Source organism: Megachile rotundata, chromosome 14, assembly GCF_050947335.1.
Source record: "Megachile rotundata isolate GNS110a chromosome 14, iyMegRotu1, whole genome shotgun sequence".
Classification (NCBI taxonomy): domain Eukaryota; kingdom Metazoa; phylum Arthropoda; class Insecta; order Hymenoptera; family Megachilidae; genus Megachile; species Megachile rotundata.
In genome coordinates, this window is record NC_134996.1 from 14,734,927 (window position 1) to 14,762,137 (window position 27,211).

General features: G+C 38.3%; 2 protein-coding genes across 9 annotated transcripts; one reads left to right on the top strand and one right to left on the bottom strand.

Annotated features, from left to right (window-relative positions):
• The first annotated feature begins 674 nt into the window (after nucleotides 1–674).
• beta-Spec (spectrin beta chain) lies at nucleotides 675–26,833 on the top strand. Of its 7 annotated transcripts, XM_003707540.3 has the most exons (13): nucleotides 675–823; nucleotides 9,458–9,646; nucleotides 10,182–16,088; nucleotides 16,161–16,252; nucleotides 16,349–16,453; nucleotides 16,523–16,665; nucleotides 16,802–16,860; nucleotides 17,274–17,330; nucleotides 18,778–18,879; nucleotides 20,180–20,335; nucleotides 20,811–21,078; nucleotides 21,181–21,363; nucleotides 24,558–26,833. In XM_003707540.3, the coding sequence occupies exons 2-13, from the start codon at nucleotides 9,511–9,513 to the stop codon at nucleotides 24,559–24,561; spliced, it is 7,212 nt and encodes a 2,403-aa protein (XP_003707588.2). In that variant the 5' UTR covers nucleotides 675–823; nucleotides 9,458–9,510; the 3' UTR covers nucleotides 24,562–26,833. The 7 variants fall into 7 exon arrangements, 6 of the variants coding, with proteins under 6 accessions (XP_003707588.2, XP_076395721.1, XP_076395720.1 ...); XM_076539606.1 differs by lacking the exon at nucleotides 18,778–18,879; XM_076539605.1 differs by lacking the exon at nucleotides 17,274–17,330.
• On the bottom strand, nucleotides 18,931–20,180 carry LOC105663806 (peroxiredoxin 2-like). 2 transcript variants are annotated; one of them, XM_076539615.1, is made up of 3 exons: nucleotides 19,619–20,180; nucleotides 19,426–19,537; nucleotides 18,931–19,366 (listed from the first exon to the last, which is right to left on the bottom strand). In XM_076539615.1, exons 1-3 carry the CDS (start codon nucleotides 19,724–19,726, stop codon nucleotides 18,990–18,992), a joined length of 597 nt encoding a protein of 198 aa, XP_076395730.1. In that variant the 5' UTR covers nucleotides 19,727–20,180; the 3' UTR covers nucleotides 18,931–18,989. The 2 variants fall into 2 exon arrangements, with proteins under 2 accessions (XP_076395730.1, XP_076395729.1); XM_076539614.1 differs by having other exon boundaries at nucleotides 19,426–20,180.
• Nucleotides 26,834–27,211: the final 378 nt, after the last annotated feature.

Consider the following 27,211-nt stretch of genomic DNA (forward strand, 5'->3'; position numbering starts at 1 on the left):
TAGTACTTGTTTCAATTTTCGTAATAATATGTAATAGAGAGGATGGGGCGTGACCGGTCCAGAATATGGGTAAACGGGACTGGTGATGTCACAAGTTATGTATTCCTACGCCGGCTGTTATGAGTCCGATGCGATACTGATACGTGATACGAGTGTAGCCCTAAACGCATACAAATATTGCTATTCAAATTTTATGATAAAGAGAAAAACTAGTTCATTTCTACATTAATTTATTTAAAATTATTAACAAAATTGTATTAACCTTAATAATTACGAAGTCGTTATTTATATTTTTATAAAAGACAGAAAAATATAACAAAATAATTTTTCGTTGTTTTAATCATATTGTACAATGCAAATATTTATTTTACTATAATTTTTTAATCATTTCATTAATAATATTAATAATAACAAATACGTAAGTGTATCTAAGAGAACATGATAGTGAAAATTAATAAAGACGTATTTTCATGGACAATGCATAGCACTCATTCAATAATAAAAATTTATTTATTCAAATATTGTTAATAATAAACAAACATACTGATGCTCGTTTGTTCATAAAAATATTAATTTTAAATGTTACAATAATATTGGTTGTTGCGGATATTCATAATACGTACGCCCAATTCTGATTGGTTGATTGGAATTGGGACTAGCTACGCTGGCGTAGGTCGACGCCGTATGCGCTCAGTCAGTTGCGCGCCGGTCGACTGTGTGGATGGGTTTGTGTGGATCGTTATCGGTGGTTTTTGGTGTACTTCGATTGGTTTTTATGCGAGTACTGGGATAAAACGGTGTCGCAGGGTATCCTTACGACAAGGTAAGTGTACAGTTTTCTTTCGTTTCATTTCGAAAATACGAAAACGATTGAGTTTTATGATCGGTCGTCTCGTGACGGCTGAGACTTTACGGATAAAAATGGCGTGTGCCGCCTTAGCTTTCCGATTTCTTCATACTTTTCAACCGTTATATTGCATATCGTTATACGTATTTTTGTCAATGTTTATTCGCGTTTCGAATGATACGTGATACTATTTGTCACTTATCATTTTTGATTCATTTCTTGCTATATCTTTCGATGAGTGCGGCATCGATTCTGGTCGACAAACGTAATCGCTGTACTATTCAAGTAGGTTTTTCATTTTACATTGTTAATATAATTGTTCGTAAATGGTGTTATGATTCAACAAATTTTTACTTTTTACATTTCATCACTCTGGTTTTCCTTTTCGAGTAAGCTTGTAGATGAGCTTTCGGTTACACGTTCATTTATAGCGCTTTAATTTCCGCTACATGGTGTCCCCTGAATGGTTTTGTTCACCTGTCAAGACGCCCTATCTGTCGGTGACCTAATTTTGTTCTCCACTAAAAATCTGCATTATAGTAACGTTGTTTGTTCGGATATAAGAACACTGAACGTTTTCTCGTTTTCTCGTTTTATTGGTGACCTAAAAAATGATCATACAATTTTATAAATACGATACTTGACGTGAGGAGAAAAGATTTTTGAGATGATGTTATTTGTATAAATATGATACGAATAGCAGTACTATTTCTTAGTTGCCAGAATTTTATTGTGTTTTCACGTTAAAAGACAATTTCTTGGAACTGTTATACGAGCGATAATCTAATCGCTTATAGGTAGTAAGTACATTGTTATCGTTCATCGTGATACTACTACAAAATGGTTATTTAATTACTTTAATAATTGAAATAATTATATATATCATCTTTTTCGTTCTAAGAAAAATGAATTTATATCTGAAAATACTTTTATTGTGTAAAATAATGATGAATAATTGTTTTTATTTATACTTCCTTTCTATGCATTAATAATAATGATCTAATCATGTCATATAGTTTTTTAAATTGGTGACTATCTTACAAATTGCCAAGTCTGTTCAGTATAAATGATTTCGTCATGATAGTGAATTCGGTGCTGAGTCATTATCAAAAACCGTCGAGTTGATCGTAACCTGTCATAAATTTTTCGTCAAGTACGGTTAATATATGTATAACAGCAAAATTTTTCGTTTAATGCAAAGAAACTAATGTTGTACATTGAATATTAAGGTTATATTTAGTGCTTCATTAGTTACGTTTGCGATGACAGGTTCGAGACAAATATCGAGTCGCCCTAACTTCCGGTAAAGAAAATAGAAATTGTAAATATGTAACGTTATTGTCACTGGGATACATGTATTGTGGCATTTATTTAATGAACCTTTCTTCGATCAAGCAATTTCCTTCGACTTTCACGGCGTTGTGTTTACAGTTACGTCATCGTTACCGGGTTTGGGCGTGTGCGCGTCTTCAGCATAAATTAATGAATTAGTGTCGTTTCGATTGCTTCTTCCGGATTGTGTATTTGACGACACCTATTTCTTCAGTTAAACAATATTTGTGCATTAGAATAATCTCATACTAAAATGTTCTACTAATCTAACTTAACCTCTATCTAACGCGACATACAATACGCGCCTTTATTCTACTTATTGTCGATTGTTTTCGATTGTTACGATCACGTGATATCGAATGTTGATTGTCAACATTTCGGTTGTCATTGTATAGAATTGACATAGCATTCTGTGATTTTTTCACGCATAAATAAAAATGACGCTTCTTACGTTTGAACGAGTACCATGAAATAGAAATCTATTGTAACTGATGTTTATTCAGTCATGTTCAAGATGCGTTCAGTGTCCCGGGAAATTTAGGTTATTCATCGAGAAATGGATGGAAAGGATCCATTGTGGTATTTAATTTTTTTAAGCTATCGCTTGATTACTCTTTTTCGCTGCTAATTTGTAGCATGAAAAATAAATAACTGAAAGCTATCATTGCATAGTTTACAGTAGTAACGGTAACCGCGAATCAGACCGGCAGTCGATGCTATTCAAGATTATCGATAGTCGATAGAAACATCTCAATATAAATTGAATCTTCTTTCTGTTACTTTATTACATTGTATCGTGAAAGAAGTAATAACCGTAGGAAGTTATCACTATACGTTTAGAAACATAGAAGTATAGTTTCAAAGCATTTACAGCTATAACGGTAACCGGTAATCCGATCAACAGTCGATGCTTTTAATGATTATCGATAGTCGTTAGAGGAATCGTGTGCAAATCGAGACTGATGTCACCATTCGATTTAGACTTGAATATCGTTATTTGCTATAAATCACTGTATGCAGAGAAAGTTGTGCGTGTCTTAATAACAGTCAAACATTGTTTTTACGAAGTGTTAATACGTAATAAAAATAACGTAATACAATTCGCTGTAATTTTAATCAGTGTTTAATTTTCAAAAGATGGATTACAATGCGGTGTTCTAAAAATAGCCACAAGACATTTTTAACCTTTCTACCCTGATTGGCATAATCACGCTTTTATTATGCAGCATAGGGAAACGTGTTACGACGTAATGTTTAAGTACAGGAACAGGTAGGGGGACATTGAACTGTGCTCATCAGTATCTCTCAACCCTTGAAAATTAAAATGTTTCATTGTTAAAATTATATTGTAGAAAACAAAATGGACGACGTGCCTCAATAGTGTAGATGTGTTATATGACATGGCTGTAACGAAAAAGAAAAAATTATCGATCATTAAGATAAAGAAGCTCGTAGCAAGAGTAATTGGCACGAAATTCGAAATAATTTAGTTGTATTTTTCTTCCAGGTAAATTATAGGTTCGTAAAATACATAATTGGCACAGAATCTATGATTCCAATGAACATCGACCTTGAATCTTCGATTGCATACAAAAATAGTTCTGAGCGCAAAACGTGACCCAAGCAAAGGATCAAGTAATCTACTTTTTTCGATTGAACGTTATATGATCATTCTGTTACATGACTGAACAACTTCATTATCGATTCTGGTAGGTCGTTGCGGCTGTTCGAATCTGCTTTCCCGAAACCATGCAAGTTGCAGGTTTTTGACCTTTCGTCGTAGCACACGTCGAGTCATCTTCAATAAATAGAAAAGCGCACCGTGCCAAGGAATTTCGGTAAATAGTAATAACGATATCCGGCGGAAAGCACCTTGAAACAGGATGGAACACTTGCGAACAGACGACGCTTTCTCAAAGCGATATAGTTGGGGGAAAAGGATACATTGTTGAGGACGAGAAAAAAAGAACATCGTCGATTAAGGTTGTGCCAGAAGCGACGGATCGTGCATAGAGAACGACTAGTTTGCCGGTGTACACGTAACTACGTCACGTCCGCATTTGCGTTAATCTGCTGCCGGCCAACTTGGTCACCTCCGTGTCATTTACTTGAAACGACCAGTTCCCTTAATGCATCGTTTACCATTGAAATCTTTCGGCAGGCTGTGAATCTGCATATCACGGCCAGAAGCTTGTTGCTCGTTAAAGGTGAAATTCATTGAGCAAATGGTAAACTATTACACTGATTCTATTAAAAATCGATTGGATCTTTATTATCGAAAGATTCTTTCAAGGACAAGTTTGTCGATACTCGTGGCGTATAACACGTAGAAATGCAACGCGTGGCGATCCAAAATATACAATGCGTAGATGTAGGCTGTTGTGACGCATGTCTTATCGCACGGCGATATGCGTACGATTAAATAAAATATCGTGTGAAATTCGACCAGTTACATGGCGTTTAATTTAGTAAACGGCTTCTGGTGTTATAAATATGTGGCTGATTCAGCGTCCAACGCCATTAAACAGGAAAAATAAAAAGAACAACACGATGATGTTGCAATGGCAAAGTCATTGGCGATTAAAATTAGATATTCAAATTTATTATACTCTACGAGTGATTAATCTATTTCAAATTTAATGTATACATGGGATATGTAATTGATCGATTCGAAATGACACCGCGCAAATGCGAATATTGTAAAAATTGCACTTCGGTCAATTAGCTGATCTCATGGTAATTATAAAATTCAAAACGGGTTTGATACGACGATACTAAGAAACCAGTTTCCTCGGCTAAAACGAGAATCAAGAGGTTCAGTTATCGAACGATTACGCGTACGATTAAATTAATTTCATAATAGTTACAAGGGATTGTTACAAGGAAACGGGGGGTGATATACTTCTGAATGGAGTGAAATTGTTGTTATACATCATCTTAATTAAATTAGTATTGTGCAGAAAATATGAGTATACTGTATCGTTATTATATCGCGATATTCTAGAGTAACTATTTATAAAGGTGATTGATTTACCGAACAATTAGTCGTGGCTATTAGCGAATAACAGTCTAGCCTTTTTAACACGTCGTTACATGGTTTACTCAATATTCGAGTCAATGCATCGTCTAGTCTCGCTCTTAACCTCATTAGCCAATGGACCCCTCTTCCGAGTCAAATGAAGTCGTATTGTCGATGGCATCCTTTTGGCAGGGACGTTGTAATCAGGTCACCCCCCAGGGCACCACGGTTTTCTACATTCCACTTGTCTCTAAATTCGTTACCTCTTGATTATCTTGTTTGCTCAGCAGGAGGTTGGAGTATGTTGGCAAACAATAGCGTTTGATTGGCGATTATACATTGGACAGAAAACGATAAAGTTAAACGAATATTGAGTCATTGAATTCGAACTGATTTTCCATTCACACAATTATTATTAGTTATGTAACAATTATGTTGGATATTGTTTTTTCGATACCGTTTAGTTATTCTTATCGCCACATTTACCTTTCGGAAATGTTTGCTGCTTTGTTCTGGATTCAGTCTTTTAATGAATGAAAGGGCGATACTCAGTCAACACCGTTCAAAATCAGAGCTTTCTCTTTTTCGACGAAGTCCTTTACATTCACTCGAGAATATTGTGAGAGTGCTTGCCTCATTGTACATAGGTACAAAGAAGATATACGTATGTAATACACCGGGTGATTCGATAGTAGCTAATGAACTGTCCCTGCGAAATAGACATTACAAAATAGCATACCGACTATGTCAAATTGCGTGGGTAGATGTTATGTCATCAAATACTAAATGATCGTACCGCAAATTGCATAGGCATCGAGACCGTCACAAGTTTACCATATCACAGAATTGAGCACACGTTGCATACCAAAACTCACGCGACATAATCTTTTTGTAAAGCACAACCGATTGGTACAGTGATGTTGGCAACGTTTATGTAAAAGTGTAAAAACTAAGGTTCCGTTTTTTACCGAATCACCCCATACGTAATATGTATCACGAACATTGGCGCCACGGTGACTCCGGTGGAAAATCAATAGCTTGACGCTGTGTTCGTGGCGAGTTCATCTTACCTTCAGCGTTGCGGCGTCTAGCATGTTGGCGTGTTCTTTTGTACGGATCCGAGCTAGGCCAGGTACACACACAGCCGCTTCAAGTGCTTAATACGTAGAGAGAACCGATTAAACGGCAGATTAACCCTAAACTCGGTAGATCGTATGAAAGACCGGTTTATTAGTTCCTTCATAAAGAGACTTCTTTTTTTTTCATTAATTACTTTCCTCGTTAGCTCGATTTCTTCTCTCGCGATTAAGATCCGCGGGTAATTGCGACCACGATAGCTTTTGAAGAGACAGAAGGTCGAGGTGGAAGCTTTTTTCTAAGTCAAGGTGAAGATCTCGAGTGAAACGTGGTTCTGATAAAATTAGAAATTTTTAAGACTTGATCGGTTTAGGGACATCGTAAGGAAATATTAGTTCATGGACTTTGAATCGTTTTTCCACGAGATAAACGTAGAGTAAAGTTAACCTTCCACGATCGTGTCATTCACTTTTGTGATTCATTTCACTCCGCCTACTCGTTGCAAGCCGCTAATCTTTGCCCCGTTGATTTCAACTCCCTGCTTTCTGGCAATGCTCGTTAAAGTATGCCGGTAATTGCTCTTAATTTACCGTAAGTGTTTGTCAGACACGTTAGAATGTCATTAATTTTTCAGTTACTTTCGGCTGTTGCCCTTCGATCTGCTCGGGATACTGTGTAAATTGGGTCACAGGAGATTCTTGACCCGCGAGCGCTGTGAGGTCATTTTGATACTAGGAACGTTCCCCAATTCCGAGGGTTTGGAACGCACTTGGAAAAGCTTACACATTCCCAATTATTTTATGGGTCTTAGGAACTCATTGTTCCTCAAGTTTGTAGATTCTCAAATTTTTTAATAATCACATTTCTGGATCAAATTTGATTTCATTCAAATCTCCCCAAATCCTTTGCAAATTATAAAAATTCCAAGTTTCTAAACTAGTCCAGTGATGTAATATGTTGCACAATCCTATTAAAGATTGTGTAGAATAATTACTCATTGCTGAATCTCAGTTCCTCGTTCAGACAATAGAAATTTTTTTGGAATCGAAGCGTGAAGACGACCTCGTCTGACCAAGTGCAAGCGGCTAATATATCACGTCCTCGGTGTACCCGGTGTGTAAAAACTCAAGGAAAACCACAGTGTAAGTGGATACGGGCGTCGTTCTTTGACGGTGACATTTCGCAGCGAGTGTAGAGACGGAGTTTCGACGATGCGAGAACACCTTAAGTCTTAAGACGACATCGATACTCCGACGAGCAAAAATCACCCTGAAAACTAGTCCGGCACACGTCCGTTGGTTTACGGTGTACACACGTTTATTTAATCTTTTAAACAGCGACTGAACGGGGTCACGGATGCTGCAATGTACACTGCATCACTTTCCAATTTCACGTGACCCCGTACATTATTACAGTTAGCCTCGTTCTGCGAATTTAACCCTTTTGAGGTGTACCACGTCCTTAGAAACAATCGGAACGTCGTGTAACTTGCAACAAGTTTTTACAAATACATTTCTGACTTTGGAGCTGGAGCGGAATTTTGCCGAGAGTATTTTAGAGTAATAGTTCAAATATGGAACGAATGAATCATCAAATACTGCTATTTAAGAAACTCTTACGTAATGCAGCGATCTTGCAACTTAAACATATCACGTTTCTCTAGAAACATTCAATGAGTTTTGATTCTTGTGATGAAAAAAGTTCTCTAATTTCTACGAGAATCATTTGTAGCGATATACATTCATTCCAAAGAAATTTTTGTTTGAAAATTTCTCACCGATTTTTTGTGACTAATTGTGCAAAAGATGAGCTTTGAGTAACGAGTTATAAGTTATTGTACCTGTAACTTCTTATATCGAATAACATTCGATAAGGACTGCAAGAAAATCTTATCAGTTTTTATGTGTCTTACGTATCTGTAGATAACGACTTTGATTAAAGTGTACAATTAAAAGTAGCGAGATTGATATCAAAGCAAAGTGCAGTTTAATGGTGCGAACATATGATTAATTTCACATTAATTTTCATGCCATGTCGTACATTATCGAGATTAAAATATTTGTGCAAATGTAAATAAAAAATAGGGTTAATGATTAATCAGACATCGCTTCACCTATTGCGTAATAAATGTCATTTCGCGTGATCGTAACCGAGAGGTGTGAATTGAAATTCAATTACTAAATGAAAGAAGAACAAACTTGTAGATCTGAATCTGGCAAGATTTACACTGTGTTCCTAGAACAGATGAGCTAATGTCGGATTATGAGCGGGGTTTAATTACCAAACAGACAGAGAAAATCTGTATCAAACTATAATTAGTTTTAAAGATAGAATGGCTAAATTTAAATTCCTAGAGTTATAAAGCTTGAAAGATTTTTACGGAACAACGACGATCTGGCAATGAATAAAACATAATCTGCAGTGATTTCATCGCGGTAATCGTACAAACAGACTTTTATGGTTCATCCGGAATTGAGACTGCATAATCAAGGTTTCTTAGTACCTAGCGTTAGGTACATTAGTTTCATTGTCCTAAATTCATAATCCTAAATTAATTTCATAAATGTAAGTACTTTGCTGAATCTTTTATTTGAAAGTCTGCAAAATGAAGGATTAACAGCAACAGAGAATGTAATTATCAATTTAAACTTGCCTGATTTATTAAATTTATTTTTGATCGAATAAATCGACTTTAATCTTCAATTGCAATTCCCCCAAAATTATAATTTAATTTCGAGATAATTACCAGTTAAATTATCGGTATTTAATGTTGGAGGTGAGTTGCATTTTGTAATGGTGAAAAGAAAGCATCGGTCAAGTGCACAACTTATTTTCAGGACATCCGCGGAACAACACGTTACATTACATTCACAAAAGCGTGTGGGAGTCGACTCGCGATTACATCACGCGAATGATGTCACACGTGCGAAATATGCACCAATGGCGTCGGAACGAGCAACGATCGTTAAACGCCTTGTTCTCGATATCTGTTGATCGTTCCTTCCCGATATCGTAATTCGCTATCGAGTATAATCTTCGATTCTTGCTGTACTTGCAGGTGAACGGTGCAATATATCGGGTGTCCGCAAAACATCTATATGCACGATCGATAAAGGCTTGCGATTCTAATGCAAAACATTAATTATATAAAATTTGTTAATGCAAATGTTTGATGGTTTCAGGAGCGCCCTTTCGAAGGGTAAGACAGAAGTGAGTTGTTGGTCCGATTGACAAAATGACGACCGACATCTCGGTAGTGCGCGGGGGTTGGGACCCCACGTTGCAACAAGAGATTGTCGATGAGTACGAATACGACGGGGGAAACTCGAGTTCGAGACTTTTCGAACGTTCACGAATCAAAGCTTTAGCTGGTACGTATTAAATTTACTTCGAAGGTGTAAAGCTTTGAACTTCTCGAGAAAGGTCAATCGTATTTCCACCACTGATCATCCCCCAACGATCCCTTTTAAGAAATCGACATTCAACGCCATGATATTTAAAAACATAAAAATAGTAAATCGCTATTTTAATAGTTTTTCTTCTTCTTTAATATCAAATTATAAATTGCAAAACGTCACTTCCGTCAATGACGTTTCGTTTACTGCTTCGGAAATCAAATTGCAAAGCAACTATTGCCACATCCTTTGATATGGATAGGCGTTTGATAAGTGCACACTTAAAACTTTATGTTCTTTGAAGAATCTTAGCATAACCGTCGAGTAGCTATAAGACGATGCACCGTTTATCACTCACATAAATATAAAAAGAGGATCACATTAGTAAGAATGGATTACGATAAAATTGTGTTTAATTTACGAGGTAAAAATATTTCAAATGTAGTGGAGTCACCCAAAAGTGTCCACTTATCTTCTCCCTTCATTAATTATCTCTATGTACTGTTGTAAGGTGAACGTGAATTAGTACAAAAGAAGACCTTCCAAAAATGGGTGAACTCCCACTTGGTCCGGTGTTCCTGCCGAATTGGCGACCTGTACGTCGATCTTCGAGATGGCAAGATGCTCATCAAACTGCTAGAGATCCTTTCCGGAGAGCGTTTGCCACGACCGACGAAAGGAAAAATGCGAATTCATTGTTTGGAGAACGTCGACAAAGCGTTGCAGTTCCTGCGCGAGCAAAGAGTCCACCTGGAAAACATGGGATCCCACGACATAGTGGATGGAAATCCGCGTCTGAGCTTGGGTCTCATTTGGACCATCATTCTGCGGTTCCAGATCCAGGATATCACGATCGAGGAGACGGACAATCAAGAGACGAAATCGGCGAAGGACGCGTTGCTCCTTTGGTGTCAAATGAAAACGGCTGGTTATCATAATGTTAACGTGAGAAATTTCACCACGTCCTGGCGCGACGGATTAGCTTTTAACGCCATCATTCACAAACACCGTCCAGACTTGATTCAGTTCGAGAAACTATCTAAATCCAATGCTATTTATAATTTAAATAACGCGTTCAATGTAGCCGAGGATAAGCTTGGTCTCACTAAACTGTTAGATGCGGAAGATATATTCGTCGACCATCCTGACGAGAAGTCGATCATCACCTACGTGGTAACGTATTACCATTACTTCTCGAAGATGAAGCAAGAGACTGTCCAGGGCAAGAGAATCGGCAAAGTGGTCGGCATCGCCATGGAAAACGACCGCATGATACACGAGTATGAGAGTCTGACCAGCGACTTGTTGCGTTGGATCGAGGGTACCATAGAGGCACTGGGAGATCGTAGATTCGCCAATTCTTTGGTTGGTGTTCAATCGCAGCTTTCCCAGTTCTCCAACTACCGTACCGTGGAGAAACCCCCGAAATTCGTGGAGAAGGGTAACTTGGAAGTCTTACTGTTCACGCTACAGTCGAAGATGCGAGCAAATAATCAAAAACCGTACACGCCGAAGGAAGGTAAAATGATCTCGGACATTAACAAGGCTTGGGAGAGATTAGAAAAAGCGGAACACGAACGAGAGTTGGCCTTACGCGAGGAACTGATTCGTCAGGAAAAACTGGAGCAACTAGCGGCGAGATTCAACCGAAAGGCTAGCATGAGGGAGACCTGGTTGTCCGAGAATCAAAGATTGGTATCTCAGGATAACTTCGGTTTTGATTTGGCTGCTGTGGAAGCTGCGGCAAAGAAACACGAGGCCATCGAAACCGATATCTTCGCGTATGAGGAACGTGTCCAGGCTGTGATGGCTGTTTCGCAAGAATTGGAGACCGAGAATTATCATGACATTGAACGCATTAATGCCCGCAAGGACAATGTTCTGAGACTTTGGAACTACTTACTGGAGCTACTTAGAGCTAGAAGAATGAGGCTGGAATTGTCCCTACAGTTGCAGCAGAACTTCCAGGAAATGTTGTACATTCTCGATAGCATGGAGGAGATCAAGATGCGTTTGCTAACTGATGACTATGGAAAACACCTTATGGGTGTTGAAGACCTCTTGCAGAAGCATTCTCTGGTCGAGGCTGATATCAACGTCCTAGGAGAAAGAGTGAAAGCTGTAGTTCAACAAAGTCAGAAGTTCTTGGAACACGGAGAAGGCTATCGTCCTTGCGATCCAACGATCATCGTCGAACGCGTGCAGCAACTTGAAGATGCATACGCAGAACTGGTACGTCTGGCTGTCGAACGCAGAGCCAGACTCGAAGAGTCTCGCAAATTGTGGCAGTTCTACTGGGATATGGCTGATGAGGAGAACTGGATCAAGGAGAAGGAGCAGATAGTGTCGACTGGAGATATTGGTCACGACCTAACCACTATCAACCTCCTGTTGTCGAAACACAAAGCTCTAGAGAACGAAATTCAGTCTCATGAACCACAGCTGATGTCTGTGGCTGCTGTGGGAGACGAACTAGTCCGGCAGCAACACTTTGGGTCTGATCGTATCCAGGAAAGACTTCAGGAAATCCTGGGAATGTGGAACCATCTTCTGGACTTGGCTGCTTTCAGGAGAAAACGTTTGGAAGAGGCCGTCGACTACCATCAACTGTTCGCGGATGCTGATGACATTGACATTTGGATGTTGGATACCTTGAGACTCGTTTCGTCAGAAGACGTTGGCAGAGACGAAGCAAATGTACAGTCTTTGTTGAAGAAACATAAGGATGTGACTGATGAACTGAAAAACTATGCTACCACGATTGATCAACTACATCAACAGGCATCTGGACTTGGCGAACAGGATGCTAAATCGCCGGAAGTTCTAGAAAGACTCGCTTCTATCGACTCGAGGTATAAGGAACTCATGGAACTGGCTAAGCTGCGTAAACAGAGACTGTTGGATGCATTGTCGTTGTACAAGTTGTTCAGCGAATCTGATGGAGTTGAGCAATGGATCGGCGAAAAGAACAGAATGCTGGAAACGATGGTTCCGGCTAAAGACATCGAAGATGTGGAGATCATGAAGCATCGATACAATGGTTTCGAGAAAGAAATGTACGCCAATGCTTCTCGAGTTGCTGTTGTGAATCAACTGGCCAGACAATTGCTGCACGTCGAACATCCTAACTCTGAACAGATAGTAGCTCGTCAGAACGAATTGAACCAGAAATGGGCAGAATTACGCGAAAAGGCGGAGAACAAACGTGACGAGTTGAACTCTGCGCACGGTGTGCAGACCTTCCACATCGAGTGCCGCGAGACAGTGTCCTGGATTGAGGATAAGAAACGTATTCTCCAGCAAACGGACAGTTTGGAGATGGACTTGACCGGAGTTATGACTTTGCAGCGTCGGCTGAGTGGCATGGAACGCGACCTGGCAGCCATACAGGCCAAGTTAGACGCTTTGGAAAAGGAAGCCGAAAACATTCAGAAACAGAACTTGGAAGATCCAGAAGTGATTCGGGAAAGAATCACTCAGATTCATACTATTTGGGAACAGCTGACTCAGATGCTGAAGGAGCGCGACGCCAAGTTGGAGGAAGCCGGCGACCTGCACAGATTCCTGAGAGACCTCGACCACTTCCAGGCATGGTTGACCAAGACTCAGACCGATGTTGCCAGCGAGGATACGCCGACCACGTTGGCCGATGCCGAAAAATTACTCACGCAGCACCAGAACATCAAGGAAGAGATCGACAACTATACCGACGATTACCAGAAGATGATGGAGTATGGCGAAAGATTAACCAGCGAGGCCGGTGCCGGCGACACGCAATACATGTTCTTGCGAGAGAGATTGAACGCCTTGAAAATGGGCTGGGAAGAATTGCACCAGATGTGGGCCAACAGGAAGCTGTTGCTGTCTAACTCGCTGAACTTCCAGGTGTTCGATCGCGACGCTCGTCAAGCAGAGGTGCTTTTGTCCCAGCAAGAGCACATTCTCGCCAAGGACGAGACACCAGCGAACTTCGAGCAAGCTGAGCACATGATCAAGCGGCACGAGGCCTTTATGACGACCATGGACGCAAACGACGAGAAGATCAACTCTGTGGTGCAGTTCGCCGGACGACTTGTCGACAAGGGACACTTTGCGGCTGACAAAGTCAAGAAGAAGGCGGAGAGCATCAACGAACGGCGTCGCATTAACCGCGAGAAGGCCAATCAGTACATGGAGAAACTGAAGGATCAACTGCAGCTGCAGATGTTCCTGCAGGATTGCGAGGAGTTAGGTGAATGGGTACAGGAGAAGCACATCACTGCCCAAGATGAGACTTACAGAAGCGCGAAGACCGTGCACAGCAAGTGGACTAGGCATCAGGCATTCGAGGCGGAGATCGCGAGCAATAAGGATCGTCTACAGCAATTACAGCAAGCTGCTGAGGAATTGATTCAACAGAAACCGGATTTGGCGGATATTATTAAGCCAAAGGTGGCCGAATTGGCTGATCAGTTCGAGGAACTCGAGACCACTACTCACGACAAAGGCGAACGTTTGTTCGATGCGAATCGTGAAGTCCTTATTCACCAGACCTGCGACGATATCGACTCATGGATGAACGAACTGGAGAAGCAGATCGAGAGCACGGACACAGGTTCCGATTTGGCCTCCGTGAACATTCTGATGCAGAAGCAACAGATGATTGAGACGCAGATGGCGGTCAAGGCTCGACAGGTGACGGAACTGGACAAACAAGCCGAACACTTGCAACGTACGGTACCGGAAGACAAAATGGAGGAGATCAAGTGCAAGAAGGAGAAGGTTGCGCAAAGATTCGCACAGCTGAAGGCACCGTTGATCGACCGACAGCGTCAGTTGGAAAAGAAGAAGGAAGCCTTCCAGTTCAGACGCGACGTGGAGGACGAGAAGCTCTGGATCGCCGAGAAGATGCCTCAAGCTACCAGCACCGAGTATGGCAACTCCCTATTCAACGTACACATGCTGAAGAAGAAGAACCAATCTCTGCGCACCGAGATCGACAACCACGAACCCAGGATCAACCTAGTCTGCAACAATGGACAAAAGCTGATCGACGAAGGCCACGAGGATAGTCCTGAGTTCCGTCAGCTTATCTCCGAGCTAACAGAGAAGTGGAAGGAACTGAAAGACGCCGTCGACGACAGAAACAAACATCTACTACAGAACGAGAAGGCCCAACAATACTTCTTCGACGCGACCGAAGCTGAATCATGGATGAGCGAGCAGGAGTTGTACATGATGGTGGAGGATCGTGGCAAAGACGAAATCTCGGCACAAAACTTGATGAAGAAGCACGAGTCCTTGGAGCACGCTGTGGAAGATTACGCAGAGACCATCCGCCAGCTTGGAGAGACAGCGAGACAGTTAATCAATGATCAACATCCTCTGGCTGATCAGATTGCCGTTAAGCAATCTCAGGTGGACAAGTTGTACGCTGGACTAAAGGACCTGGCTGGCGAACGCCGAGCCAAGCTGGACGAGGCTCTTCAGCTGTTCATGTTGAATAGAGAGGTAGATGACTTGGAACAGTGGATCGCAGAGAGAGAACTGGTCGCTGGAAGTCACGAGCTGGGTCAGGATTATGACCATGTGACGCTTCTGTGGGAGAGGTTCAAGGAGTTCGCTAGAGACACCGAGGCGATAGGCTCAGAAAGGGTAGCAGCCGTGAACGGTATCGCAGATTCTTTGATAGCAACAGGTCACTCTGATGCAGCTACCATCGCCGAATGGAAGGATGGACTGAACGAGGTTTGGCAAGACTTGCTCGAGTTGATCGAGACTCGCACACAGATGCTGCAAGCCAGTCGAGAACTGCACAAGTTCTTCCATGACTGCAAGGACGTACTTGGAAGAATCCTGGAGAAACAGAACGCAATGTCTGACGAGCTCGGTCGCGATGCTGGCTCCGTTTCCGCTCTTCAACGGAAACACGCCAACTTCATACAGGACCTGTTCACGTTGCAGAGCCAAGTGTCACAGATTCAAGAGGAATCAGCTAAATTGCAGGCGAGCTATGCTGGTGACAAAGCTAGGGAGATAACGAACCGTGAAGGAGAGGTTGTCGCAGCATGGAAGAACCTTCAGGCCCTCTGCGAAGGAAGAAGAACGAAACTGGAAGATACCGGTGACCTCTTCCGGTTCTTCAACATGGTCAGAACCCTGATGATCTGGATGGACGACGTAGTGCGCCAGATGAACACGACCGAGAAACCTCGCGATGTGGCAGGAGTTGAACTCTTGATGAACAATCATCAAAGCTTAAAGGCTGAGATAGATGCCAGGGAGGACAATCTGATGGCTTGCATCAATCTGGGCAAGGATTTGTTAGCTAGGAATCATTATGCCAGTTCTCAGATCAAGGAGAAACTGGCGGCTCTCACTGATCATAGAAACGCGTTGCTGCATAGATGGGAAGAGCGTTGGGAGAATTTGCAGCTCAGTAAGCATAAATATAGGTCATTTTATACAATGACATTGAGGAATTTTGTTAATACTTTCGCTTTTATTTCAGTTTTGGAGGTGTATCAATTCGCTAGAGATGCCGCGGTCGCCGAGGCATGGTTGATCGCTCAAGAACCATATCTTATGAGCCAAGAACTTGGCGTAAGTAGGAATTAATAATTTAGTGGACATTTGATTTACTTGTTCAATGGTATGCACATCTCAGTAATATTAAAAACAAACATCTGACTGCTACAGCACACGATTGACGAAGTGGAGAACCTTATTAAGAAGCACGAAGCATTCGAAAAGTCGGCAGCTGCGCAAGAAGAAAGGTTTAGTGCCTTGCATCGACTCACTACCGTCAGTATTTATCATTTCAACTTGGTCGCAAACTCGAAAAAGAATTTATCAATTTGATTTGTGTTACAGTTTGAGTTGAAAGAAATGAAGAGGAGAGAACAAGAGCGAGAGGAAGAGGAGAGACGTAAAAAAGAGGAGGCTGCAGCAGCTGAGGCAGCTCGATTAGCTAAAGCAACGCCAGTAACTAGTCCCGATGAACCACCCAGTGAAAGGTACTGCAACAAGTCATTAATAAAATAAATACTTCACCAGTAATTAACTTACCGTGTACTGGTTTTATAACGAAGCAAAAGAGAATTGTGAGTAACTTATATTACATAAAATTAAGAGTATATCTTTGTTGAACAGAGCTGAAGCTGAAGGAGTACCTAGCGGAGAACGACCCACCGGTGAAGACGAGTCACATGGTAAGATAATTATAGTGCATAGTACTTTAAGAAACAGTTTGACAAGAGTGGTCGTGTACGTTGTATTCTTTGTTTCAAACAATTCAGTGTTTAAAGGAACAAAATTTAAAAGCCTTTTCTAAAAACGTTCAATTCTCGCGAAAATCTATAAACATTTTTTTTTTTTGTCTACTAATACAATGTTTATCGTACGATTTCGCTTTCTACGTATCTTGTACACATTTAACTTATAGTCTGGTTTTACAAACTGGTTTGTTTGGATAAGCATGAAATTGCTAACAGCACGTTTATTTTTGCCTCTCTCCCAACCCATCATGAAACTTGACTCCGTCCTAATAAAAATCCGTCTATCCGGATCCGGAAATTGCCCTGAATGCACCCTAAAATGCGGCACGGAATGCACAAAACCACAGTGGCACATCGCAAGGCTTCTACACGTACACCACAGCCTCAAGACAAGCCCAAGGAAGGTGAGTGTTCCCATAAAAGAAGTATCACCCTTTCTGCGCTCAAATTTACGTTCTACCTTTAAATTTGATATTTTCTCGTTTTGTTTCATTTGAAACTTGTCTACCATTAAGTTAACATTTCGTTAATTGTTTAAAATTACATTTTTCATTGTGTACCTTTTTTTCTTCCTTGTTAACATTATTTCATTTTTTGCAACCGATGAGTGCAAAGGGTTAAATAAATCTTTTTCAGGATATAAAGTGTATCATGTACTAAATTTATTGTTAATGGCGTTACTCTGTTAAATACCAGTGTCATATTTTATGCGAAATAACATGTTCTTGTGTCGAGTTTATCGACTGTTCAGGTTGTCGCTCCCTATTTTTGTTCTATAAATGAAGCTCTGGTATTTGATGGGTGAATTGAATTTTATATATAGATCCTGCTATCGATCCTTTAAGCTGGTGATGGAGCATAAGAATTAAATCATCTGTACATGGCAGCGTGTTCTACGGCAAATCATTTCTTTCTTTCTTTTCACAAACTGACCCGTATTGTGGAAATTAGAAAATTGTTTTTATTGCTTTATGTCATTGTTGAAATGTAATTTTTTATTAGACTTGAAGTTCGATTTTGAATTCATGCAATACGGGTTAAAAAATGATGAACCTCACAGCAATCTTTGTATCTTTCAGCATATTCGTAGGGCAATTACGCCTATCGCTACAATTGCAGCTATAATTGTTTATTCGCTTTCATTAACTATTTTTAACAGGTGATGGAGTCGCCGAGATACACAGATATTCATTAAAATTATTCGAACAGTATCAAGAGAGATTTAAGATTAATATTGAATTTTGCATGCATCCAGAGTAGATGTTTGTCAAAAATTTGTGAACTTATCAGTTTATGCATGAAATTGAATTAATTTTCGATCAGTCAATTTGATATCAACAAGAAAAAAATTGATTTTATCATAAAAGGTAAGCACTGTGATAAAGAATATTAAATTTGAAAATGCAGAGTAGACTACAAATTATGCTTGCTTTGTATACTCGTGATCCTTTCTTGCAATGCTTTTAGAGCATCTTATCTTTTCATTAGCTACTTGCAGTTTCATTTCACTTTTTTTCTCAGACCATTAAGCTTCATCAGTTCATTTATTAAGCAGTGATGTATGAAATGTATGTTTTTTATTTCTGTAGTTTTTATCAATTTTCTTTTTAGAAATGAGAGATTTAATTAGAACTATTAAGTTTTCAGCTAATAAGCTATAAGTGCTAGTTTTTGTATCGTTAAATCATGATGCTGAACATTTTATATATTACAACTTAATAGCATTTCTGTGCTTCTTACTAATAACGTTAACAGTTTGTAATCCTATGTAGTAGTGTCAGTATTATTTATATAATATTATTAGTATTTAATTCTGAAGTATAGCATGTTTAAATTGGTGTGATGGTGTAGTGCATGCTCAGAAACCTGCACGTCTATCCATACGAAGAGAAGGAACACCACCTGCCACCCCCTCGTCCACGAAACCTCCTAAGGGTCTATCTAGTCCAACAAGTAAGTCCATTCAAAGGATTATTTAATTCCCTAATTTAAAAACTCCATACATAAAGAATCACATAAAAATATATTTATATCAAAGTATCTCTATTTTTATAAAAAAATGTTCACTTAGAATCAAAGAAATTAGGTTCATCTCCCACACACTGGTGTGATTCTTTAGGCCCAGCAGGGCAAGTGCTGCCAAATTTGTCCACAAACTGACAAGCTTGCAATAGTCTCAGTGTTTCATCGACGGAACGTGACAGAGATATCTCGCTAATCGAAATGTGCCTAATCAGCTGTCTCTTGTCGATGATAAATAATCCTTTCAGAGCTACTCCTTCGTTTTCATCGAGCACTCCGTATGTTCTGGATATGTTCTGATTCTTGTCCGCCAGAACGGGCATATGCATCTCCCCCAGACCACCTTGCTTACGTGGTGTCATGATCCACGCCAAATGCGTATATTGAGAATCCGTAGAAATCGCCACTATGCTACAGTCTTACAAATTAAATTAAAAATTTTTTAATGATGCATACAGAGTTAAATAGTAGATATACCTATGTCTCCGAATTCTTTTATACGATCGCTGAACTGAATCATTTCCGTAGGACAGAAAAAGGTGAAGTCGTAAGGATAGAATAACAGTACCAAATATCTTCCTTTGTAATCCTGCAGTGATATATCCTTCATTTTTAAATTAACTATCGCGACACCTGACCAAGGTGGTGCCGCGGTCGACAATGCTGGTACCGTAAGCACTTCCGGTTCCTCTTGCGGTTCTTGCTGCTGCTCCCCGCAACACAAGTGCTCGTCTTCTCTCACTGATTTTCTTCCGAAAAGTTGGTCGAAAGTCGTCATGATAAATTTTTTAATAGAAAAATAAACAAATTAGTACAGTATTCCTTGAACATCGTAAAATATGACCTTTATCGATAAAGACAAAAGACGGATCGAAAAAATCAATTTATTCTTTCAATTTTAATCACGAATTATAAAATTCTTTCCCTTCTTTTCGTGTTGTAACTTTACGACGAATTGAAGGAACTTTCTTGAACATTTTAATGTAAAATAAAGTTGATTCGTATTCGATAGAAGACCTGATCGAGGTAACAGAATAAAAATGACATTCTCTCAGAAAATGGTTTAAAGATCCCGCATGAGCATGTTGCATGTGTACTGACGGCAGAATAAGTTTAGCCCCTGTCCCCCCATTCAATAAATCAATCAATCAATCCCAAATAAACTAGGCTGTCGATGTGACCTGTAAGTAGCTAATAATGTCCCGTTGTGTTGCGTGTGTCGTGTTGAAAGCTCCAAAAGGTGGAAGCGGTTCCGAGTCTGGTACTTTAAGACGTAAGGAACGTAGTCGCAGCAAGTCACCGTTCAGAAGCTTCCGTTGGAGAAAATCTGCCAAGTCGCCGAGTTTAGATCGCAGTGGCGTGAGTGATGATGAACGCAGTATTTCCGGTAAGCAATTATTTTCACATCAACCGTTGGACACCTACACAGTTGCGATCTAGTCGATACATTTCATCATCTAGGATTAATTAATCATATTCTTGTATCATCCAGGTATTCCAGAGAAGAATCTCCATCTATTAAGAGAAGATAATCATCCTTTGTTTTTCTTTCCAGCAGTTCCAAATTAATGTTGATATTAACAAAACATTTGCATCTAACTAATCTGACAATGAGTATGCAAATGGTGTCGCGAATGCGTGTATGTTTGGGTGCTTGATTTGCATTTAGAGCATCGTCTAACGCATCCGATTAACTGTTTAGGTCTTCCCGTTTAAAACGGGTTCCTTGCAGTGTACAGCATATTCCGAGAAAATTGGATGCCGTGTGTAACGTAGAATTAACATAGATTACGTTTACCGTTAAATTAGTATAGTGTAATAAAAATGTTGAGCATCGCTTCAAGTTCTGTTCGATATTACAGAACAACGAAGTCCCAGCGACGACGAATTTGAAGGCGTGTTGCAACGAAAGCACGAATGGGAGAGCACAACGAAGAAGTCGTCCAATCGATCCTGGCACAAGGTGTACATGGTCGTTCGTGGACAGAGTTTGTTTGTATATACCGATCAAAAGTCGTACAAGGCTGCACCAGATCAACCGTACAAAGGAGAAGCCCCTCTGGATCTCAAAGGAGCAACTATTACTGTAGCAAGTGATTACACTAAGAGGAAACATGTCTTCCGTGTAAAGTAAGTGATTTGTTAGATATTTAAAAGTCTGCTGTCAGTAATGATGCGAAATAGACACGAACAAGTATAAGAGAACAAACACATACCGTTTGAAATTTTTAGGTCGCAAAGCGGATCCGACTTCCTATTCCAGGCTAAAGACGACGCTGAAATGAACGAATGGGTAACGGTGTTGAATCAAGCTACGCAAGGTACATCAGGTGCAAGTACGTCCAGGGCGCATACTTTGCCCGCTCCTACACAAGCCGAGACCAAGCGGCGTAGTTTCTTCACTCTCAAGAAAAAGTGAGTCTCGTTAGAAGTATTTGAAAGGTATAAGTGATCGTTAAGATAGAGCCCGACATATCATGCAAAGTAACAAATGATGAGATTCATGGGATTCGAAAGGAGACGGAGCATCAACGACCACACGAGTGTTTCTCTTCAAACTATTATTATTGCGAATTTATAACAATTCTCGCTTCATTGTTCATGTTACTCTTTTAAAGATTCTTTCAATTCAGTTACAAGAGTGTGATGTGAAGAAATTGTTAATGGTAACGAGCATTAATGATCGCTCGTTTCGAAGGTATATTTACAGGGTAACACACTATGTACGTTGATCTAAGTTCTAACACTTTCTCCTTTCTTGCATTAATCACTTCAGTGATCTGATCTTTGATAGCCTATCCACGTCTGTATCTCTGAAAGCTAAGTAAACGAACTTTACTGAATTATGTTTTGATGGTGTAGGTATTATGAACTAGACATACTTTGCTTCTTTTTTTGAATGTCATTGATCATCATTGGACGAGTGGCAGGCGATCACCTCGGAGCATGTGCGTGATAGATTCAGTGATGGGCAATTCTTCAAGCTTACCCTAATCCCTACATTTTCTTTATCCACTTGGTATCATTTTATATACTCTATTTATACTTTGTATGATTATATTATTTTTTAAATTTATCATAACAAAATTTCACAATGATTCCATCGGTTTAAAAAATGTTTGGCACGTGTTATTATTTTTATATTGTTGCATAATAAAAATTTCGTCACCATTATCCTAGGCCTCCTTCTATGTATGCACATCGGTGCCCATGAAATGTTCAAGGTTGGCATTTGTTTTGCCCATCACTGTTAGATAATGGTAGCGTAAACGATAATTGTGAAAGATTCGAGGTTTTCCCAGTCATTCGGTGTCACGACCGTTTTATCGCTGGCAGACATCCATTTCATTCGATCATATTGCATTTATCATTATTTTAGAAAAGCCAAAAAGTAGAAAGTGAAACCAATGAACTGTAAGAAAACAGTACACAATTGGAACAACATTTACAGAGAGAGATTGCGGTGAGTTCTCGCACAACAATCATTAGATCGTTTTGACCGTCGTACTGCTGCACGATTAATTGATCATCGTAATCCACTTGTTTTTCTCTCCTTTCGTTCATCCTTTTTGTTCCTTTTATTTTGTTCATTATGATTAGCATCTCGACAAAATACAAGAGGAATGTTCTTCCAATTGTGAATGCGGAATGATGTTATCCGATGTTCTCCAATGAAGAGAACGTGTATGTGCAGTGCTTACTGTGTTTCATATGCGCGCTAAATACGTATTTATTTATTCTGTGAAACCTTGGAGTCGCTAATTACAGTCGTTAATTATTCAGGTATTGTTCTTTCCAAAATAATTCATTAAAAATTCTGGTAATCCTATTGATGGTGATGACTCATGCCAGTTGAGAGGTATCGCATAGAGTCCAAAGTTGTTTATTGAAGTAAAGTAAAAATGCTTTGGTACAGTAACCAAATTTTTACTTTACTATCAGCATGAATTCCTTTGTTCTAAAAGAACACTATCCTAAACAAAAAGTAACTAGTAAAATCTATTATATGTATAATTGAATGTTAAAGAATACGTTTTAAAAAATATAATGTTTCAGCATTTGAAATGTTTTGAAGGTAATGCATTGAAAAGTCAAACTTTTAGAATATACGATGTTAGATAAATTCCAGAAATGTGTCACTCAAGGAAACATGTACGAATCGAAACGTGATAAGACTGAAAGAGACTGAACAGGCAAAGTCCAAAAAATATTATTGGTTATTCAGACAATGATTTTTAGTTTCATAGAAGGTCCAGTATCAGCAAAAATGGCAACGAATAGCGAAGGGTAATCGTATATTTCAAGAAACAACTGTACTTTAGCGACAAAACATTTCCAGATATTAAATTAAAACAAAACAGTCGATTCTGAGAAGAGATCTATGTATATATGAAACACAATCGTTTTAATCGTTTCACCAATTAAGCTCTCAATTCACAAGCGCTTTTTATTCGTATTTTCATTGCTTTTTTGATGAAACGTTTCTTTCGTTCGCTCTAGTATGATGTATTATATATATTTATGCGTAGACATACATAATTATTGTATATCATTGCTGGATTATATTGTGGCTATCCTTTTGTCATTGCTTATCCATTATCATCATTATATCATTTGTTCACGCTTCTTTGCTGGTCGGATAAAACTTTCAGAGATCCTCGTTTTAGTAAGAAGTAAAGTTTGCGTTACCTTCTATTGTTGAAGGTAACAAGTTTTGTACACATGCGACTATACAAACGTGTGCAGCCCCTAAAAGACGGGGCTGACTCATGCATATTTACTTTAATTGCCCAGATTTATGTGTAGCATCCGTATTTGCCCGTCAGACCTTGAGCGATAGTATATATAGTATTCATTTAGCAGTATCAAAAGATATTTGAGACGTAGTAATGTTTTCTTCACGTATACAGGGTGGTTCATTTGTGGTTCATGTCTCTAAAATTATATATCAAAGTAAAAGCAAACTAATATTCAGATAATCAAACCATTCAAGTGTAATGCTATTTTAAATAAGGTTTATGTTTCATGTAATCAATACTTTTAGAGACAAAACGGACAGTGTAACAATGAACTGTACTGTAAAAATATTTCCTTTTGGAAATCCCACAACATTATTGACTCACATAAAGGGTAATTTTAAGGAGGCTAGAGCTTTATATTTCTTTTATTTTGTATACTGTTGAATTTTCCGACATCTGAATGTTTATTAAGGGAAGTGTATGATTTTTAAAGACAGATTAGTATTAATTCAAATGTTACGGATCTAATTTTTTAATTTTGTTGTGCATTTTCCTTATAAGATAATTTTAAATAAAAGTTTTGTAGTTGAAACATAAACTTCGTGTAACATTAAGTAGCAGCGTCAGCAATTTTGAATAATTTCCTTAATTAGTTCAGATCTAAGTACGTAAATATTATTAGAAAGAAGAAAAGCTATTTGTTTTATTATATAAGTATTTTGCGTTGAATCCTTAACATGATTTTATAGTTTAGCTCTACGCCTCGTATCAACAGTAAAAAGACTTTACAGAGATACGTTATCCTTGCCTCTTACGTCTATGCGTTAATATCTTTTAATTTAATGTTTGCTTTGTTTTGCCAATTTTCAGCTAAACCGGAGCAGTGAAGTACGGTATAAGCCGCTCAGCACAACACAAACAGTTTAAGAGAAATGTTTCGTCGCTCTGCGTGGTTAAAAAGCAACGCTGATCGTAAAAAAATTAGGAGACACAAACACGAACACACGAATAACACACGGAAGTGGTATTTAACGAAACGAATCGAAGAACGACCCTTACTAAATCTTGTCGTTTAACGAAACGCCTACATCTACGACTACTATTCGCCATGGAAATCATAGAGAGTATTTAAACAGCTGTCTGTATGTGTTAAAACATTTCACTCGCGTATAGGCCATTCGAAATCTCTAAATGCGTTCTTTTTTATTTTCTCTTCTCTTCGAAGGAATTTTTGGACACTTTGCAATATATCGCTAGTTGAAAAGGTGACACACACATACACACATTTGATATGTCCCACGTTAGCGTGGTTAAAATTCATTCACACATGGATATATGATCACTAAAAAATTGATCGTGCACGATATCCATATGTATTAGTCGAAAACTGCGATAAAAATTAAATTTATAATTACTAATATGTATCATTGCTTAATAACACGACGTATTTTTGATTCTTAAAAACATTGTTTCTTTTAATTGGTATCGCGTTGCTGTAGTTCTGTATGTAAGTCAATTATATCAATATTTACAATTACAAAACTTTTAACTAAGTTGCATACTATGTTTTTAGAATGTTTGATATTATGAACTATTATATGTTTCGTTATTTTAAGTGTAAAAATGTTCGCGAAATTAAGTAATGCTTTGTATATTGTATAGAGAAATTTTGTAGCAACTTAAGAGCGATATTTCTACATTGTATTTTAACAAATTTTAGCAGAACTCGTTTGGCAACTTGATACCTTGCTCGTTGAATCGTAAGTTACAATTATTTTATTTTAATGTCAAAAAAGCTCAATCGATGCACGTTTCATTTCTACTTTGTTTCTTGCTCATGCACCTTTGTAATCTTTTAATTTCACGTTTTTCCGCAAACGGTTCGTTTGCGTTTCGATGACTGCCATATATTTTTAAGAAGCACACTAACTTGGGACATAATATATATATAAATATATAAATAAATATATAAATATTATATATATAAATATAAATATAAATTAGCTTTTAACAAATTGTTAAATATATGCTGCGCCCTAAGGGAATACGCATTGAAGGATTATAAAAACGAAGAAATGGAACATTGTGTAATAATTCAGAGTTTCCTCTTACACGATCCCAAATATCATGATTCTACGGAATTAAAAAGGAAGAAAAACATCTAAGAGGAGGAAAATGAGAGATATTTAATTGTTCTTTAGACGTATCTGCATATATGATGAAACAGTTCTTGTCAAGCGAACTTGTATCTTTAAAAAAAAAACAGAAATTCCATCTTGAAAACATCTCGCTTGATTTGAACTGGTCGTCCACGTTGCGATTCGCGCGTTTGTTAACTTTCTTATCTATTTTCTTTTTTAAATATTTATCATGTTCGTTTTGTTTCATAGGGTGTAAGAATTTCAATGTGACCGTGCTTTTGACTACAATTTTTCAATGGACATTACAAATGAATGGAGTTCTTTTTCTTTTCCTTTTTTAAAGTTTGTTTCCATGTATTTTGTATTGGCTGATTTCAATGCGACTCGATTAAACCGATATCGACTTGTTCCGCGCATTCGGAATGAATCCTGTTTAAGATTTCCCTCAATGAATATTTTTACTACATTGTACCGTGCGCTGCTTCACTGATTTGTAAATACCATCACAAAGTAAACGCAGTGTATGTCTAGATAATACGGCAGGCGTTAATTAATGGTCTTAATCAAAAAAGTAAAAAAGAAATATCGATGACATCGTACGCTTTTTTTTCTCTTGTTCAATGCATGTGCATTTAGTGGATATTTTTTAAACATTTGGAGTCGCATTGCTACACTATAAACAACTTGATATTTCATAGCTATGTGTTTTATATATAAATATAAATAAATATGAAATAATGATGAACAGTAAATTATAAGAAATAAAAATTATTATAATAGATAATATATGATTATTGTAAAACTACTTGGTGGTACTTCTTGCACAGAATTATCCCAAGAATGTTTCCATCCACGTTCATGTGTCCTACGAATTTGTTTGAATTTAATACAGGCAGCTTATAGGTACTATCAAATTTAAAGGATTATCTCTTAATTCGAAAATAATTCTTATTATTAAATTTGGATCAATCTGTACAAGTTTGAATTACATCGTTTATTTAATTAGTTTTCGGCGTTTTATTTACATTATCAGATATTTATGTATTTTGGCTTCGATATAATAACTTTATAGATTGATAATATAGTCGTAATAATAAAGAAATTTTTTGTAGTTATTCCTTACAGCGCAGTTCCGATAAAAAAATATTAACCAGTGTAAAATAAAGAAGGTTCTTAATCGTGTGCGTTCTATTTGAATACGTGTAACTGATGTGGAGGAGACAGTGATTCTGTTGTCAGGAAATGAAAGCCATTATCTAATATAGTTTTATTATTGCAACTAAGAGTCGCCATTAAAAGTACTTACTCCCCCAACGGTGATTTTCAGTTTTATCGCGAACATTCTTTTCTATCGACTACCGTATGAATAATTATTTGTCCAAT

Excerpts from the sequence above, each read along its gene's own strand:
- beta-Spec (XM_003707540.3), top strand. The coding sequence starts at position 9,511 with ATGACGACCGACATCTCGGTAGTGCGCGGGGGTTGGGACCCCACGTTG. Across the intron at positions 16,253-16,348 it reads TTATGAGCCAAGAACTTGGC|CACACGATTGACGAAGTGGA; the intron begins GTAAGTAGGAAT and ends TGACTGCTACAG. Across the intron at positions 20,336-20,810 it reads TGATGAACGCAGTATTTCCG|AACAACGAAGTCCCAGCGAC; the intron begins GTAAGCAATTAT and ends TCGATATTACAG.
- LOC105663806 (XM_076539614.1), bottom strand. The coding sequence starts at position 19,726 with ATGACGACTTTCGACCAACTTTTCGGAAGAAAATCAGTGAGAGAAGAC. Across the intron at positions 19,367-19,425 it reads AAAAGAATTCGGAGACATAG|ACTGTAGCATAGTGGCGATT; the intron begins GTATATCTACTA and ends TTAATTTGTAAG.